The sequence below is a fragment of the Dendrobium catenatum genome, unplaced genomic scaffold, assembly GCF_001605985.2.
Source record: "Dendrobium catenatum unplaced genomic scaffold, ASM160598v2 fragScaff_scaffold_611, whole genome shotgun sequence".
Classification (NCBI taxonomy): Eukaryota; Viridiplantae; Streptophyta; class Magnoliopsida; order Asparagales; family Orchidaceae; genus Dendrobium; species Dendrobium catenatum.
In genome coordinates, this window is record NW_021319073.1 from 111,783 (window position 1) to 128,807 (window position 17,025).

The 17,025-nt window shown below is 37.0% G+C and overlaps 1 protein-coding gene across 1 annotated transcript in view; it reads left to right on the top strand.

Annotated features, from left to right (window-relative positions):
• LOC110091847 (ran-binding protein M homolog) overlaps positions 1 to 17,025 on the top strand; it is an 85,400-nt gene that overhangs the window by 33,107 nt on the left and 35,268 nt on the right. The window contains exons 5-7 of the mRNA XM_020816098.2: positions 9,819 to 9,895; positions 11,550 to 11,712; positions 12,189 to 12,257. Of these exons, the coding sequence (XP_020671757.1) occupies positions 9,819 to 9,895; positions 11,550 to 11,712; positions 12,189 to 12,257 (309 nt within the window). The remainder of the gene's footprint in view (positions 1 to 9,818; positions 9,896 to 11,549; positions 11,713 to 12,188; positions 12,258 to 17,025) is intronic.

Genomic DNA, 17,025 nt, shown 5'->3' on the forward strand with positions numbered 1-17,025 from the left:
GAAAGGTGTTTAAGCAAAATTCTTTATGCCAGAAATAACCCTGTTGTTACATTCTCAAAAGAAGATCTCATGTTAGGGACTACAAAACATAATCGTCATCTGAAAGTGATGGCATTATAATAAAGCGAATTCTGATTGACCCTGGGTCTTCATTAAACCTCATGAGCTTGCGCACACTAAAATCATTATCCCTAGATATTCAACATTTAGGGTTATATAAACTTATGGTGCACGACTTTAACGAGAAAGGACAAAGAACTGTATGGTCATTTGTTCTTCCCCTGAAATTTAGAGAACTGTACACAGAGGCCAAATTTCATATCATTGATGCAGACACTTCATTCAAGGCGCTCTTGGGTAGACATTGGCTCCATAAGAATGGTCTTATTCCATCAAGTATGCATCAATGTATGAAATATCTAAAAGATGGAGAAGAGTTTTGGATCTTTGGAGATATACAACCCTTCGCAGTCCACGAAGTAAAAAATTATAATAATGCAAAATACTTCATTCTAAATAAAGTAAAGTCGATAAAATCTTCAGAAGTTAAAGCATCTACCTCAAGAAGTACAAAATAATCCAAAGAAATTGAAGAAAAGCTTACATAGAGAAAGAGCGTGACATCAAATCTTCCTAAAAGGGCTAATACATTGTCTAGATCAAATAAAGTTATACTCCATTTGGGAAGTGATATGGAGTAAGATGATGATATCTCTGAAACCCACAAGCTTTTGATTAAAGAAAAGCCAAGAGAGAATATTTTTGTAGTTACACTGATCCCTTCACAATATTTTAGAGAAATTGTATCTCGTGATGTTCATAATATTGAAGAGCTTAAAATATTTTATGTGCATCCCCTACGTGGAAGTAGTGGACCGGGAAGCTTATTCTATAAATTTGAAAAGTATCAAGAAGATAATATCAATGAGCTTGAGAATTTTGATGAAGATGCAGAGATAATTCTTACAGAAATGCCTAGATATTATCCCAAAAGAATTCAACAAATGATACGAAAAGCTAGAGTCATAGTATGGTTACTTGGCGACGAGCACGTTTCTTTCAAAGAATGTAATGTCACTAATTATCAAAAATGGGTAATCATGATACAGAAGGCTTGGGATTTGTGGCACCAGAACATACTGAGCAAAATGTATGTTATGCGATAAAAGATAAATATCTGGTTATTAAAAACATTGATATAAATGAAGAGAAAGATGTGGAAGTTAAACTTACACCAGAAGAACTTGAAGATGGTGGACATGCCGCTACCTTGGATGAGCTGAGGGAAATAAACTTGAGAACTGATGAGAACCCTCGCCTGACCTTCATTAGTGCTCTTCTTTCAAAAAATAAATTTGAAAAGATAAAAGCATTACTCAGTGAATTCAGGGATTGCTTTGCTTGGACATATAATGAAATGTTAGGCTTATCCCCTAATACAGCTGTTCACAAATTAGCAATTAAATCAGGTGCAATACCTGTTAAGCAAGCTCCAAGGCGAATGAGGTTGGAGATCGAAGAACAAGTGATTGCAGAAACCAAGAAGCTTATCGAAGCAGGTTTCATTCGAGAAGAAAAAATATGCTGATTGGATAGCCAACATTGTCCCAGTAAAAAAAGAAGAATGGACAAATTCGCATATGCATCGATTTTCGAGATCTTAATAAAGCATGTCCAAAAGATGACTTTTCACTTCAAATATCAGAATTGTTGGTTGATAATACGTCCAACTATGATATATTTTCATTTATGGATGGATCGTTGGGATATAACCAAATCAAAATGGCACATAAGGATGAAAAGCATACATCTTTCAAAACTCCAATCGACATATTTTGCTACATAGTCACGCCATTTGGCTTGAAGAATGCGGGAGCTACATACCAAAGAGCCATGACACATATATTTGATGAGCTTATCCACCAGAAAGTTGAATGTTATGTGGACGATCTTGTTGTAAAAAGTAAAGATCGAAAAGATCACATCGAAGATTTGAGAATTGTATTTGAAAGGATAAGAAAATTCAATCTCAAAATGAACCCACTTAAATGTGCATTCGGAGTTTCCTCAGGAAAGTTTCTTGGGTACGTTGTATGACATAGAGGGATTGAGGTTGATCCCAACAAAAGTCAAGACAATCATAGAAATGCCACCTCCAAAAAGTCTCCGTCAACTTCGTTCTTTACAAGGACAACTTGCATTTATACGACGGTTTATCTCAAATCTATCAGGCAGATGTCAACCATTTGCAAAGCTAATGAAGAATGATGTTCATTTTAAATGGGATGATGAATGCCAAGAAGTTTTTGATAGTCTCAAGAGATATCTGTTAAGTCCGCCCATACTTGCAGCACCAATTCCAGGGAAGTTTCTTATCCTATATACCGCAGCGCTGGAAGAGTCTCTTGGAGCACTGCTAGCTCAGCACAATGAAAAAGGCAAAGAAAATGCACTCAACTACATCAATCGAAGATTGATCGGAGCAGAAATACGCTACTTTTCAATTGAGAAGCATTGTTTGGCGTTGATTTTCGTTGTTCAAAAGCTCTGTCACTACATGCTGTCTCATAAAATAACACTGATATCAAAGATCGATCCGCTGAAATTCTTAATGACAAAACCAGTGTTGACAGGTCGCCTAGCCAGGCGGACAGTGATACTTATGCAGTTTGATATCATGTATGTCCCCCAAAAAGTATTGAAAGGGCAAGTTTTAGTAGATTTTTTTGCCGCACATCTCGTTCATGTAGATTCGCCGCTCAATGATGATTTGCCCGATGAACAAATTCTAGTTATTTTGGAAGAAGAAAAATCACAAATATGAGAAATGTATTTTGACGGTGCAATCGTCAATTAAACTTGCCCAACCTCCAAACCTCCCCAAAGCTCGAGCCGGTATCGATCATGGTTTAAAATTGCGCAATATGAGGCTCGCCTTGAGGCCCGCCTTTGCGCAATTCCAGTAAAAAACGCCTCGATGCTTACGCCTCAAGTCTTTTTTATGAGGCTTGCGCCTCAACTTGGTTGAGTCCCGCCTCGCCTCACTGGCATGAGGCTTACGCCTCACGCTATATATATTAAAACTTACATAAATCTTGAAGTAAATGCCCGACATTGGACTCCATAGGAGAGGAGGAAGGGGAGAGAGCCGTTCATCATAATGATGATTCAAATGAAGTACCCCTTAGTGATGACAGTGCTGATGACTTATGAGTTCTTATGTGATATGTCATTGCTATTTATTTTTGGAAATTGGAATTATATGTTAATGAAAAGATTATTGGGATTTGGGAAAGATAGAATTTTGAGTTAAACTACATTTCATGTTGTCTTATTATTGAGATATTTTGATTTCACTTCATATCTTATGCTTTTTTATGTTTTATATTATTCACTCATTAGTATATAAAAAATTTATCATTTTATGTTTATGCAATCTTTTGATTTTGAGGCTTAAGCCTCAAAACGCCTTGAGGCTTACGCCTCGCCTTGCGAATGAAAAACGCCTCAATACCCGAATACGCAATTTTAAACATTGGTATCGATCTTATTTTCATAGCACCGAATGGAGGGATAATGAGATTTTTATTTGGTTTAACTGAACTCAGAACTAACAATGAAGCAGAATATGAAGATTTAATAATGGGTCTTGAGATTGCTATTTCGATGAAAATTCAAAACATCAAAGTTTTTGGTGATTCTCAACTCTTTATAAATCAAGTACTGGGTATTTATAAAATTGGCAGAATTGGGTTGATTTACTGTTATAGGAGAGTCCTCGAGCTCATAAAGTAAATTACAAATATTACATTAATTCAAATATCTTGAGCTCATAATAGTAAAGCAGATTCTTTAGCAAAACTTGCTAAAGAAATGACGAGCATGAATGACGAGCCGGTGTTAATCTGTGTTAACACTCGTCGAGTACTAGAGTCAGCAATTCTATGTTCCCGCAGGTAGAGGGGTCAACAAATCCAAGCCAGTAGGATGCAACTTTGGTTGTTCCTTAATCTCCCCAACAAATTATTCCTGAAAATCAACAAGATAAATATCAGATATTTACATGAAGAAAATTTGTTAGAGCCTTCGAGTTTTGGCTTGAATGCCTAGAAGTTTAAGAGTAAAATGACTGGAGGCAGCCTTTCATCGACTACTTCAAAGAAAATAAACTTCTCGCAGATAAATAATTAGCTACACAGATTAAGAAGAGAGCATCGCAATATGCGTTTGTCAACAATATGCTATATCGAAGGTCATTTGAGCAAATGTGGCTACGATGTTTAGAAAAAGATGAAGCTGATAAAGTTATTTCTAAAGTTCATGAAGGACTATGTGGTGCACATCAATCGGGTTCTAAAATGGTCATTAAAGTTAAAAGGATAGGTTTTCATTGACCATCAATGGTAAAGGACTGTACCAAATATGCAGATATATGTCATGAATGTCAAATTCATGGCAATATTATACATCAACCTCCAAATCCTTTACATCCCACTATAGCATCCTGACCATTTAAATGTTGAGGGATAGATGTAATAGGGCCTATTGATCCACCATCATCTGCTGGAAATCGCTTTATATTAGCAACAACAGACTATTTTGTTAAATGGGTTGAAGCAGTTCCATTCAACGGTCCAACTTTCAAAAATACTAAGATATACAAATTCATTGAGGGACATAAAATTGATTGGTGATATTCATTAATCTATAATCCAAGGGCAAATGGATTAGCAGAAGCCTTCAACAAAACATTCGTAAAGCTGCTCAAGAAATTTCTTACTAAGAATAAAAGAGAATGACATACTAAGATGACAGAAATATTATGGGCATATCGTACTACATACAAAACACCAACGAAAGCAACTTCTTATGCATTGGTGTTTGGAGTTGAAGCTGTGTTACCAGTTGAAGTTGAACTACCATCACTTCGGGTAGCTGTTCAGTATGACCTCACAGAAGAACAAAATGCTCGCCTACGAATGGAAGAGCTTGATGCACTGGATAAAATCCGACTCCAAGCTTAACAAAATTTTGAAATTTATCGAGCAAGAATGGTGAAATTTTTCGACCGTATGGTACTCCATCAAGCATTTCAAGAAGGAGAATTGGTCATGGTGCTAAGAAGACCAATTATCCCACACCGAAGAATTGGTGGTAAATTTAAACCAAATTGGGAATGCCCTTTTATTATCGAGAAGGTGTACCAAGGAGGAGCATATCAACTCATCGATCTAGAAGGTCGACAGCCTATGCCCTCGATTAATGGGAGATATTTGAAGAAGTATTGTTCCTAGAAAAGCAAGCTGAAGATCATTCTCTTGCAAAGGGAAAGAATATTTCTAAGATGTTTTAGAAATTCTCCCACAAAACATGGGGCATTTTTAAGTTTAAAAATATAAAAAATCTGATGATAATTGAAAATTCCCTTTAAGACAAGGGGCATTTTAAATATTTATTTGGGTTATCATCGAACCCCAAATAAATATTTAAAATCATTCTTGAAGCTATCATTGCATATATACATGACAGAAGTTGGTGCCTTCAAGAAAGTAAATACACGATCATCACAAAAAATTAAAGTTTCATCTTTGAATTTTGCCAAGATTTCGGAGTTCAGATTGAGAAGAAATTTTGATCTCACAACTTCAATAAATCAAATTTGACAAGTATGAACTGTTATAATATAAGTCCAGTGCTCAAACAGTATAATATCAGTCTCAACAAGCCTATATGCTGCCGAGTCACTGACAGCTTTACCTACTCAACAAGCCATGATAAGAGGCCGTAGTAGGAAAGCACCTATTTTGTTAGCCCGATGACAAATACTAATAAGTATGATATTTGTCAAATTTAACAAATCAAAACAGTTCAGATTCTGAAGGTTTCTTCAACTAACAAATTGATTGAGGCAAAATTCAGAAGAAAAGTCTCAATCAAGTGAAAGGCACCAAGCCACAATGAAAACTCCTATCAAATTTAGAGGCATTATCTTTCAATAAATCTTTTAAGCACAAAGCTAAAGATCTATGGAGCTTCTCTTGTTCAGTATGTTCGATAAAGCACAAAGCTCAGGACTGAAGAAGTTATCTTGCAGTTCTTATTAAGCCATAGACTGAATTAAGGAAATATTGTTATCATAAAATTCCATCATGAGTAAAGCCCTCGGACTGATAACGGCTCTCTCACGACACAAAAAGGACTCCTCTCATTCGTATCTCACGCTCTCAAAAAAATACGCACTTAGAATCGAAGGAAAGGAATAGACAGAGAGAAGACAAAGATCCCATACTTGTGCTTTGGTTCGTCGTTCTGCCCTAGCTATCCGGACTCGCCGCTCCTCCCTCCGACGCCTCTCTTCCCCCATTTGAACTCCAGCAAGTCGTCATCCTCCATCTCCGACCGCCAAACACTGACTCTCCGTTGAACCCTCCGACTTCGTCTACACCAAAGCCGCCGTGCCCTAGGTCCACTTGATCTACTTGTTTGCTTCGGTCAAGTCTCACCAACTCCGACCGACCCTTCGTCGACCAAGGATGCTGGCAATCGCCTGACTCGCCACCGACCTGCCTCCGGCCTACCTTCCTCCGCCGACGACTTGCACGCCGAGAGAGAGAGAGAGAGAGAGAGAGAGAGAGAGAGAGAGAGAGAGATGGAAAGAAATAAGTTGCAAGTAGGTGGGAGTAATTTGAAGGAAGTCCTGGGGTTGATTCGGTCTCCTGAAGCCCTTGGTCGTCGAGATTATCCAACCGAGGGAGCGCAGACATTACTCTTCCAATATCCTCGCAGTTGATTCGCTCCGGCAGAGTCGAGCCAAAGGGCAAGTGCCCTCCCCAACCTCCCCGTGAGGGGAGGGGGGCGACAGAAGGCTGCCGGATTTTCGAGGGGACCAAAAATATTTTAAAATTAAAGTAAATTGCTTAAATTAATAGATCACATACATTAGAAGATTTGAAGTCTCTTTTATGGGATCGATTTGCTCTCCCAAATCTCCTCGCCGTCAATTTGATCCGGCCAAGTCGAGCACTCTCTTACCTCCCGGCATCAGGGAGGGGACACCGGGAGGTTGCCAAAATTTTTTCAAAAATTCGGGACTTAGCCAAAATTTTTTTTTGGAAGATTGGAAACTGCTCAAATGCCCATTTAATTTAAAAATAATTGCAATATTAATTAATTAATAAATTAAATGACAAAAAATGGCAAGGGATCTCCAATCGAGCATCGGTAATCAACTACAATATGCATCAAATCAACGACAACCATTCGATCTGCAACCAATCTTCGCCAATCAATGCTTTTGAAGACTTAATCTCCTCGCCGTCAATTTATTCCGGTCGAGTCGAGCCACTTCTTACCTCCTGGCGTCGGGAAGGGGATGCTGGAAGGCTGCCAAAATTTTTAAATGAACAAAAGATCCCTCAAATTAATTTTAAATAAAGTTTTGACATATTTACATGATTTATATTTAAATTGATAAATCAAATAAATCTAAACTTCCTTTTATTAACACTTGAAGATATACTACAACACAATATTCAATCCAAATGAGAGAAAACTTCAACAAAGCTACTTTTAAGGCTTCCTAATCTAAGGCCTATAACGATGAGAGTGAGACCGTTGAAGGGATTAAGTAACAAAGATATTTGAAGTAATAGCCCTAGAGAGTTGTGGCAATGATTGAGGAGTTTAAAATATTGGACTAAGAAATAATACAAAGCATAATCCTAATGAAACTATGAATACTGAGCTAGGATGGAAGCCTTAAAGAATGCTCATCATTCAATCAGATAAAGACATATCACGAATGTGTGAGGAGGGGTAAGGATCAAATGATTTGATGATCTAGAAAGCCTAAAGCTATGTTATAATGACAAGAGATTGATGGTCACTTACTAATTTAAGGATATCTTGGTCTAATCTATTTTATTGTACACAAGTATATCAGGATTCAACCGATTAATAAGGATGTAAATCTTTCAATATTTGACTGCAATTATAATTGATAAGGAAAAATGAATGAAATAATATCTCATGTTTAACAACATCCTTACAAGTGAATGGTCCTCATAGTTATATATGTGACTTTAAATTTCAAACCTTCAATTAAAAATATAAAACATGTCATTTGAGGAGAAAGAGTCAAATTCATCAAGATCTAAGGTGATTATAGCTTCAAACTATTTCCTCCAACCGAAATACAAAATACGACATATGCCACCAGATCCGCAACATCTGTACAAGAGGACAGAAGGCATTCGTAGGCCCTTAAATGAAATCCCGGACCATTTTCTAAACGAAATCACTTGCGTAATGGTTCATATTTAAATATTTTAAAATGCCCATTTTGCATTAAATATGATCTTTTAAACAAAATTCACCATGCATGTGCTCCGACAAGTGCAATAAAGTTTTAAATTCCAATGTTTTAGAATGCTGCGCAGGATCAAATGCTACAACCCACATGTGCTCACATCGTCACATCTAAGTCCCAAATGTAACGATTTGAGAATGCTGCGCGGGTCAAATATTCAAGTTTCATCATCCTTCTTGAAAGAACTGGAGTTGACATTACTTGAAATACAAAATACCTACCAAAATCCTTAAAAAACAAGTGACCTTAATGTCACCCCGATAATGACCGCGTTGACAGAAAATCTTAACCGGAGGGGTCAAATCTCAAATCCAACAAAAATCTATGAAATAAAATCTATCAACTGAAAACTTAAAACTAAAAATCATCCAACTTCCGCAACCGTTAGTGGGGGTGATAAATTTGAAATTAACCTCAGCTCACAGAGCTAATGCGTATTGGGTGTATCACTTTGATTCATCCTCAAACATTATTTTGCCAGCAGGGATGTGGCACGCGTCATCTGATCGGATGGTTTTGCCGCAAACTGGCACCATTCTAATTCGGTCACGACCAAAGCCCGTATGTTCCCTAAGGCATCAAACCCTTGAGCTATGAATCATAGGGTATATCTAATAGGCACAAAGCCCTCTGTCAACTAAGGTGAATTCAGATATATCCCCTTAGACAAACACCAACCCAGGTCTACAAAGTATTCTTGGACTAAACAACCCATGGCTGCCGACAAGGTGCTTTCTGTCAGGTTGGGTCGACTACCTTCTCGGACTAAGTAGACCAGGGATCATGACAGCCCGGGATGATGGAACCATGGGATCTTGATCGGGCTCGTCTTTATTCCCCCCACAAACAGTTTAAAGTTTATGGTGATAAACTCTAAATTTCAAACTTTAAAATCCAAATCATAAGATCAAAATTCAAAACCCTAAAACTATTGCTATTATTCAATAGGTTTATAATCTATGTGACATCCTTAACGACTAGCCTTAATCGAAAGTTCTCTCATGTTATTAGGAGGGGTAATTAACTATAGGGGCTTAAATCAGAATTCAGATAAAAAAGTCCTCACAAAATGAGGGCGAAATCTCTGGATAGTGTCTTATCTAAAACCCAATTTGCCTTCTGAAAATTCCCCCAGAGCCTAATCTCGTTAAAACTCTCTACCGTCATCGTCACACAAACAAATAAAAGAAAAATAGACAGATGGCGCGGAGAGGCCGGGGTCATCACACAAATGGAATTTTCGAAGCCCACACCTATGATACTATACAGAATCCTTTGTCTAATGTTACTGTTCGTGGATTGAATTTTGTTTCAATTTAATAATTTAATAATCAGAATATGCATATAACTGATTCTAGTTTTATTACCTGCATTTTTTTATCCTTCTTTTATTCTACATCTGACCGAGGTGTTTATGTCCTTATAATTTTTCTAATTTATCCCTGGGCAGGTATTTATACTGAAGGAGAAACTAAAACAAGAAGAGTTAATTGACAAATTAACATTATCACCTAATGTTAGTCATTGGTATGTCCGGAGAATCTCTCTCCCATGGCTCTCCTATTTTTTAGCTTGAATTTGGTCATATTAGATTCCGTGCAATTTATTGATGTCAATAGCTTGTGTGTATAAACTTGGCATGCTTTCTTCAGTTAGTGTAGATCCCTAGCTGATAGCTCCTGCAACAATATTTTCTGTTTTGATTTTTGCAGAGATGAAATTGAGCCTGATAATCTAGTTTCAACTGAATAAATATGATGATTTTTGTGCTCATGATATGCTAAAAGCCACGGTTACTTGTTTTGAGAATTATTTAGCAAGCTACTAAACTTTTAGTTGAATAATCATAAACCTTCTAAATAAAATCTGAAATCTGAATTGATGTATGCTCTAGCCACTCACTCCAGGAAATGTAAATTTAATTTATCATTTTTTTAGTATAAATCACTTATCTTATTAAAATTTTCATCATTGTGAAGCATGTCATAGTTACTTTTATTTATTTATTTTTACATTCAATTTGTCTTTGTTGGTAATACAACTAGTACATGAAGAAGTGCTATTGAGAGTTTTAGAAATGAAAGGGGTTAATAGTGCTTATATTCAAGTCATTAAGGATATATATGCATGAGTTGTTACTTGTGTTCAAACAAAGGTGGTTTGACGAAGTATTTTTCTATTTTAGTTGGATTACATTAAGGATCAGCCTTAAGCCCATATCTTTTTACTTTAGTCATGGATGTTCTCACTAGACATTGGAAGAGGCTGTACCTGATGTATGCTTTTTGCTGATGATATTCTTATTGTTGATAAGACTAGAGAGGGAGTTGAAAGTAAACTTGAATTATGGAGGTCAATCTTAGAGTCTAAAGGTTTTCATTTGAGTATATCTAAAACTGAATATCTGGAGTGTAATTTTAGTAGTAATAGATCTAGTGGGGGGATTGTTATTTTGGGCGATCAAGTCATTAATAAGAGTACACATTTTAGATGTCTCAGTTTTATTGTTTAGAGTGATGGTGAAATAGATGGGAATATTATTAGTAGAATATAAGTTGGATGATTGAAGTGGAGGAATGCATCGAGCTTGTTGCATGATAGAAAATACACCCTTAAACTTAAGGGAAAATTCTATAAGATGGTAGTGAGACCTACAATGCTTTATGGTACAAAATGTTGGCCATTAAAAGAGGAGCATAATATTAAGTTAAGTGTTGCAGAGATGAGGATGCTCAGATGGATGAGTGACTTTACTCTTACAAATAGGATACGAAATGAGCATATATGTGAAAAGATAGGATACGAAATGAGCATATTTATGAAAAGGTTGGAGTAGCTCCGTTGGAAGATTAGATTAGAGATAGTCGCCTTAGATGGTTTGGTCACATAAAATGGCGGCCTTCTGATGACTCGGTTAGGAGAGTAGATGTATTAGGTTTGGCTTATGTTAGGAAAGGTAGAGGTAGACCTAAAAACACTTGGTTAGAAAATATTAGAAATGACCTTTCTTTATTAGGATTTAAATGAGAATTTGACTCTTAACTGGACACAATAGAGAAAAAAAGATTTATGTAGCCGATGCCACGTAGTGGGATAAAGGCTTGATCTTATTGTTGTTAGTGATAACAACTAGAACCCATTTATCTATCGCTAACGAATTTATATTCTTCTCTTTTTTCAGGATTGTTCGTTCTTATTTGCTGCACTATGGTTACCAAGATACTGTAAATTCATTTGACGTTGAGAGTGGAATCATGTCTCCACACATTCCTACACCACAGGAGAATGGTTTCCATGAACAGGGAGATGCTTATGAATTAAGCAACAGAAAGATATTGCGGCAGGCAAGTGGGGACTATTATATATAGGCTTTTCTGTATAATTATATACTGCACTTGCAACTCTTGCTTATTTATGCAGTTTTCTTTAGTTGTTCTTCCCTTGCTTCCTTTGCTAGTTACATTTGTTTATTGCGTGCAGTTTTGGCTAATTTTCTTATTTGTGTACATAGTGGTTATGGTATTTATAAGGACATACGCTTCCTTTATCCTCTTCATTAGTGCTTATAGGCTTTTCTGTATAATTATATACTGCACTTTCAACTCTTGCTTATTTATGCAGTTTTCTTTAGTTGTTCTTCCCTTGGTGCCTTTGCTAGTTACATTTATTTATTGCGTGCGGTTTTTTCTAATTTTCTTATTTTTGTACATAGTGGTTATGGTATTTATGAGGACATACGCTTCCTTTATCCTCTTCATTAGTGCTTTTCTAAAATGAATCATCAGATATACTGACCATTTACTTTTACTTAAAATCACAGTTCATTATGAATGGGGATATTGATTCCGTATTTCGTAGCCTTCATGAGTGGCATCCTCAGATTATGCAGGTATCCTTTTCGACAAAGAGATGAATTGTATTGAAATTTATTCTTTTTATTGGTTGTCCACTGCTTTTATTCAACTCTTTTGGACATGAAAAAGCTTGGAAATTAGCATAGAAGTAATACACAATAATTATATATATATATATTTGTTGTTGCAGGCTGCTTCTCTTGCCTATTACTCGACTATTTGATTATATAGATTTTTTTTGCAAGCTGCTTTCATTTATCAGTAAATTCAAGCACTCATCTTTAACATTACCCTTACGGCAATTAATGACAGCTCTTTATCGTTCTAGGAAGCACTCATGCTTGAAAACACTAAGGTTATTTTTCTATTCTTTTAAATAAGCTTATTTGGATTTACAAGCATATCGTGTACTTCTATACAAGTGATTACTTGTTCCTAATATCTTATATTATTAATGGTTTTGGCTGTTTTCAATTGTATTTTAGTGTGAATTTATGAACTTTTTTTTTTCAGAATACTTATTATATGCAAATGCATTTTGCCACTTTGTGAGCCATGTAAAAAAGAACGCTCTTCATCTTTTATGTTTTTCTAATTGTGTATAATCTTAGCTTGTCAAATCTTGGCGTTTTTACAGGAATCTCTCTTGAACTGTAGAATATTAATCTGTGTTCAATAGTCTTTTTAAATCACAGCAAAAAAAAAAAAGTTTATTGCTTGTGAATATCATATGATCTAGCTTAATGTGCTCCTTATTGCAGTATTTTTTATTGCGAATATCTTATCATTGCTTTCCAGATTTGCAAGAAGGCATTACCACCATTCTCCTTGTACTTGACTAAATTTTTGTCCATGACACTCAATTAGGATTTGCAAATGTGTCTCTAAGATTAGGGTTGATTTTGCCTGTACATGACATCTTATAGGTTCTAATAGAACTGTTCAATTATGTTATTGTAATTTGTATCGTATGGCAAAAAAAATTGTCTTGCAAATGGATTAATTTGTTATGTGATCTATGAGAAAGTGGTGAAAATAATTTTTGGGGGGCCATTTTAGTCTTAAGCTATTTAAAATGTTCAATTTAGTCCATTGAATCCTCAAAGATGATCTAAAATAGTTTAACAATTAGAATTATTGTGTAGTTTGATGTAAATTTCATGCAAAGTTCACATTTTGTCTTTTTTTGTGAACTTTGTATGAAATTTTTGTCAAATTAAATCATGATTTTAACTGTGAGATTGATTTGGATCTTATTTGAGGAACTAATGAACTAAATTTGGCACTTAAAATAGTCTTGGGATTAAAATGGCCGCTTATAAATGTCCATGAAAGATTTTGTCCGTTTTCTCTATAATATGTGGCCCTTTGGGATTCTTTTTGGAGGATTCAAGCAACAAAAAACCCTCCATACCTGATTTCTTTGATGGATTGTCTTTGAAGGTCGAATCTTGCCCATTTCTACCTTTAAAAAAAGTGTAAATAGTAAGGGCTACAAAATCTCATAATTGTCACCCAGGGCACTCTACGATTAAATAGAAGGGTATTTGAATTGGTATGCTTGAAATGTCTTATTGAATGTTTTAAAGAAACTGTTATTAGGGTAGAGTTACTAATGTATCATTTATATAGTTAAACAATCTGTGACTTTAAGAATTGGTTGTTCTCTTTGATTATAGTAACAAGAGTTTTCTGTTTTATGGATATTGATTGTACTGATCTGTTTTTTTGTAATAACTTCAAAGTACCTTGACCGGGAAATATTTTTGTTCATTTTGGTCTCAAGGCATGATTTTATTGACAAATAGATTATATTACATCTTGGGCTGCAATTTGTGGTTAATCACCCATTAGTTCACAAATTCGTTGTTTGGAATATTGGTGGCAGTCAAGAATATAGTTGTATGTTAGATTCTGGTAAGTTTGTAGTTTGTACTATTTTAGCATTATAGGATATCTTATTGCGAAGTGTTGGAAAATGAGATTCTGTAATATGACTTTGTGTTTTGTTATTGATCTTTCTCATTTTATAGGAAGATTCTTTGTTAGATCGGTCCGGACGGGACTAGCTTACACAAAGCAGGCGGAACTCTCCGCCCTCCTGTACACGTTGAACGCATGACGCAAGCTTTCAGGGGGGCTGTATTTTTGATGGTTTTGGGAGGGAAATTTTAATGTAGGGACTGTTTAGAGAATTCCTTTTGAATTGTATGCATTAAATAGTTTGTTTTTCTAGGGGTAGGGCATCTTGAATTTGGCTGAAATTTGAGATCTCCTAGATTTATGTTTTCCTTTAGGCTCTAGCGTCTAGAGATTGGGAGAGATCGATCCTCCTATCGAATAGAGGATTAATTGTATCTTGGTATTTTTCGCTCCCTTTTCATCAAATAATACAAATTATCTACTGTTTTCATGGTTTTGTGTGGATTTTTTGTGGAGAAATCTCGTTGTTTTCCGAAGATTGATAGGAAATACTTGAGATCTACAAGTGTTTCCTATCAAATTGGTATCAGAGCACGTCGATCTAAGGGTAACTAATGCCGTAAGGAAAGTGGAAGTTTTGGTGGGGGAACTTGGGCAACTCAAAGTAGAGTTTGAGGAGAAGATTGTTGATTTTCAAAATCCTATCACATCTGTCAATAAAGAGTAGAGGAAAAGTTCGCCGTCGTGGAATACATGTTGAAGAGATTGCTTGAAGCCAAAACCAAACCGCCGACATCGAAAGCAAAGGAAACTATCGGCGACCATGGAGGTGGGAACCCTAACACATTTAGGGGAAGGGAAAATCCAAAAGTGGAGATCCTGGAGAGAGAAAACAGAATGTCTCCTATAGAACCACTTTTTAGGGAGCAGATGAGCATTAGCTACCCAAGAAGGGGTGCGGAATTTGTAAGGATGGGATGATTTCGATCGCCGGGGTGCTAGTTTTGAAAGAAGAAAAGGGGATTTTGAGGAAGGATTTGGTTATGAGCGCCGAACGAAAGAGCGTGAAGATTGGGGGGCACCTCCTCTTCGATGAATGGGAAGCTATGGAGGATTCAGGGGGAATGGGGGTGACCCGAAAGTGAGAAAGCTGAATATGCCCATCTTTGAGGGCAATGATGCACATGGGTGGATCTACAAGGTTGAACGATACTTTGTAGTCAACGGGTTGACAGAGGAGGAGAAATTGACAATGACAGGATTGTTCTTAGAAGGGAAGGCATTGTCATGGTATCAATGGAGGGACATGGACCCATTCAGAGTTGGAGGGAGTTCAAGGATTGTTTGACAGAACTTTTCCAAACTAGCAGGGGAGGAGACTTCTATGAGCAGTTCTTCTCCTTGATGCAGGAAGGTTCAGTAATGGAGTACCGGGAGAAATTCGAATACCTTGCTAGTTGATTGGACCGCCTTCCTGAGACAGTGCTAGAGGAAAATTTCATGAATGGATTGAAACTAGAGATTCGGGCAGCGGTTAGAGTAATGAGGCCTCGTGACTTGGGAGAGGCCATGGAGCTAGCTCAATTGGTGGATGATCGGAGGCACCTGGAGAGTGAGATGGGAGGCAGTAGCTCAGGAGATCCGAACAGGAGGACCACCACCTTTCTGGTACCCAAGTAGCCGACACCGGATACTCTTAGGGAGAGTTCAAAGGAGAAGATTACCTGAGGAAGACCTGGGGAAAACTTCAAGAAGCTCACATAAATAGAATTACATGAGAAGAGGGCGAAGGGGATCTGTTTCAGATGTGACGAGAGGTATACGCTGGGCACAGGTATAAGGACCAAACTCTTTAGGTTCTTACCGTTTGCGATGAAGAAGGAATGGAGGAGGGTGTCGTCTTTCCACCTTGCAGACAAGGTGGATCTTTGGGAGGGGAGTATTGTTAGACCGGTCCATTGGACCAGTCCAGCTGGTTCGATGGGACCTGCTTATGCAAAACAGGCGAAACTCTCCGCCCTCCTGTACGTGCGGAACGCACGCCACAAGCTTTCGGGGGCTGTTTTGGAAGGATTTTTGAGGGTTTTGGGAGGGAAGTTTGAATGTAGGGACTGTTTAGAGATTTCCTTTTTAATTGTATGCATTAAATAATTTGTTTTTCTAGGGTTAGGGCATCTTGAATTTGGTTGAAATTTGAGATCTCCAAAATTTAGGTTTTCCTTTGGGCTCTAGCGACGTCTAAAAACTGAGAGAGATCGATACTCTCGAATAGAGGATCAATTGTATCTTGGTATTTTCCGCATTCTTTTCATCAAATAATACAAATTATCTATTGTTTTGATGGTTTTGTGTGTATTTATGTGGATAAATCTCGTTGTTTTCCAAGATTGACAGGAAATACTTGAGATCTACAAGTTTTCCTATCATTCTCTTCTTGAATACATGTTTATTTGTCACCTATGTTGCACGGATACACCAATTTACGAGGCGTGCTGTATTGGACACGTGTCGGATACGGATACGCCTCCGATACGGCACGGATACGGCTTTGCCTTGTCAAATTAAAATATTATTTAAATTTGACTGGACACGCGTATCCGAGGCGTAATTTACCCTATTCATTTCGGCTTTCCGGCGTTTCCGCTCAATATCTATATTCATTTATGCGGCGAAACATTTCAAAGAGCTAGGTTTTTCGTTTCCACACAAGTGTTCGTCTTCTTCGTTATAGTTGAAGGAGCGGCTCGATGACGCGAGCATAGAAGCAAACAGAATCATCCTTTGTCGACAAAGAGGCTTGACGACACGAGCATTAAAGTCGATAGGATCATCCTTCGTCGACGGAGCGGCTCGACAACGCGAACAATGAAGGCGACGTGA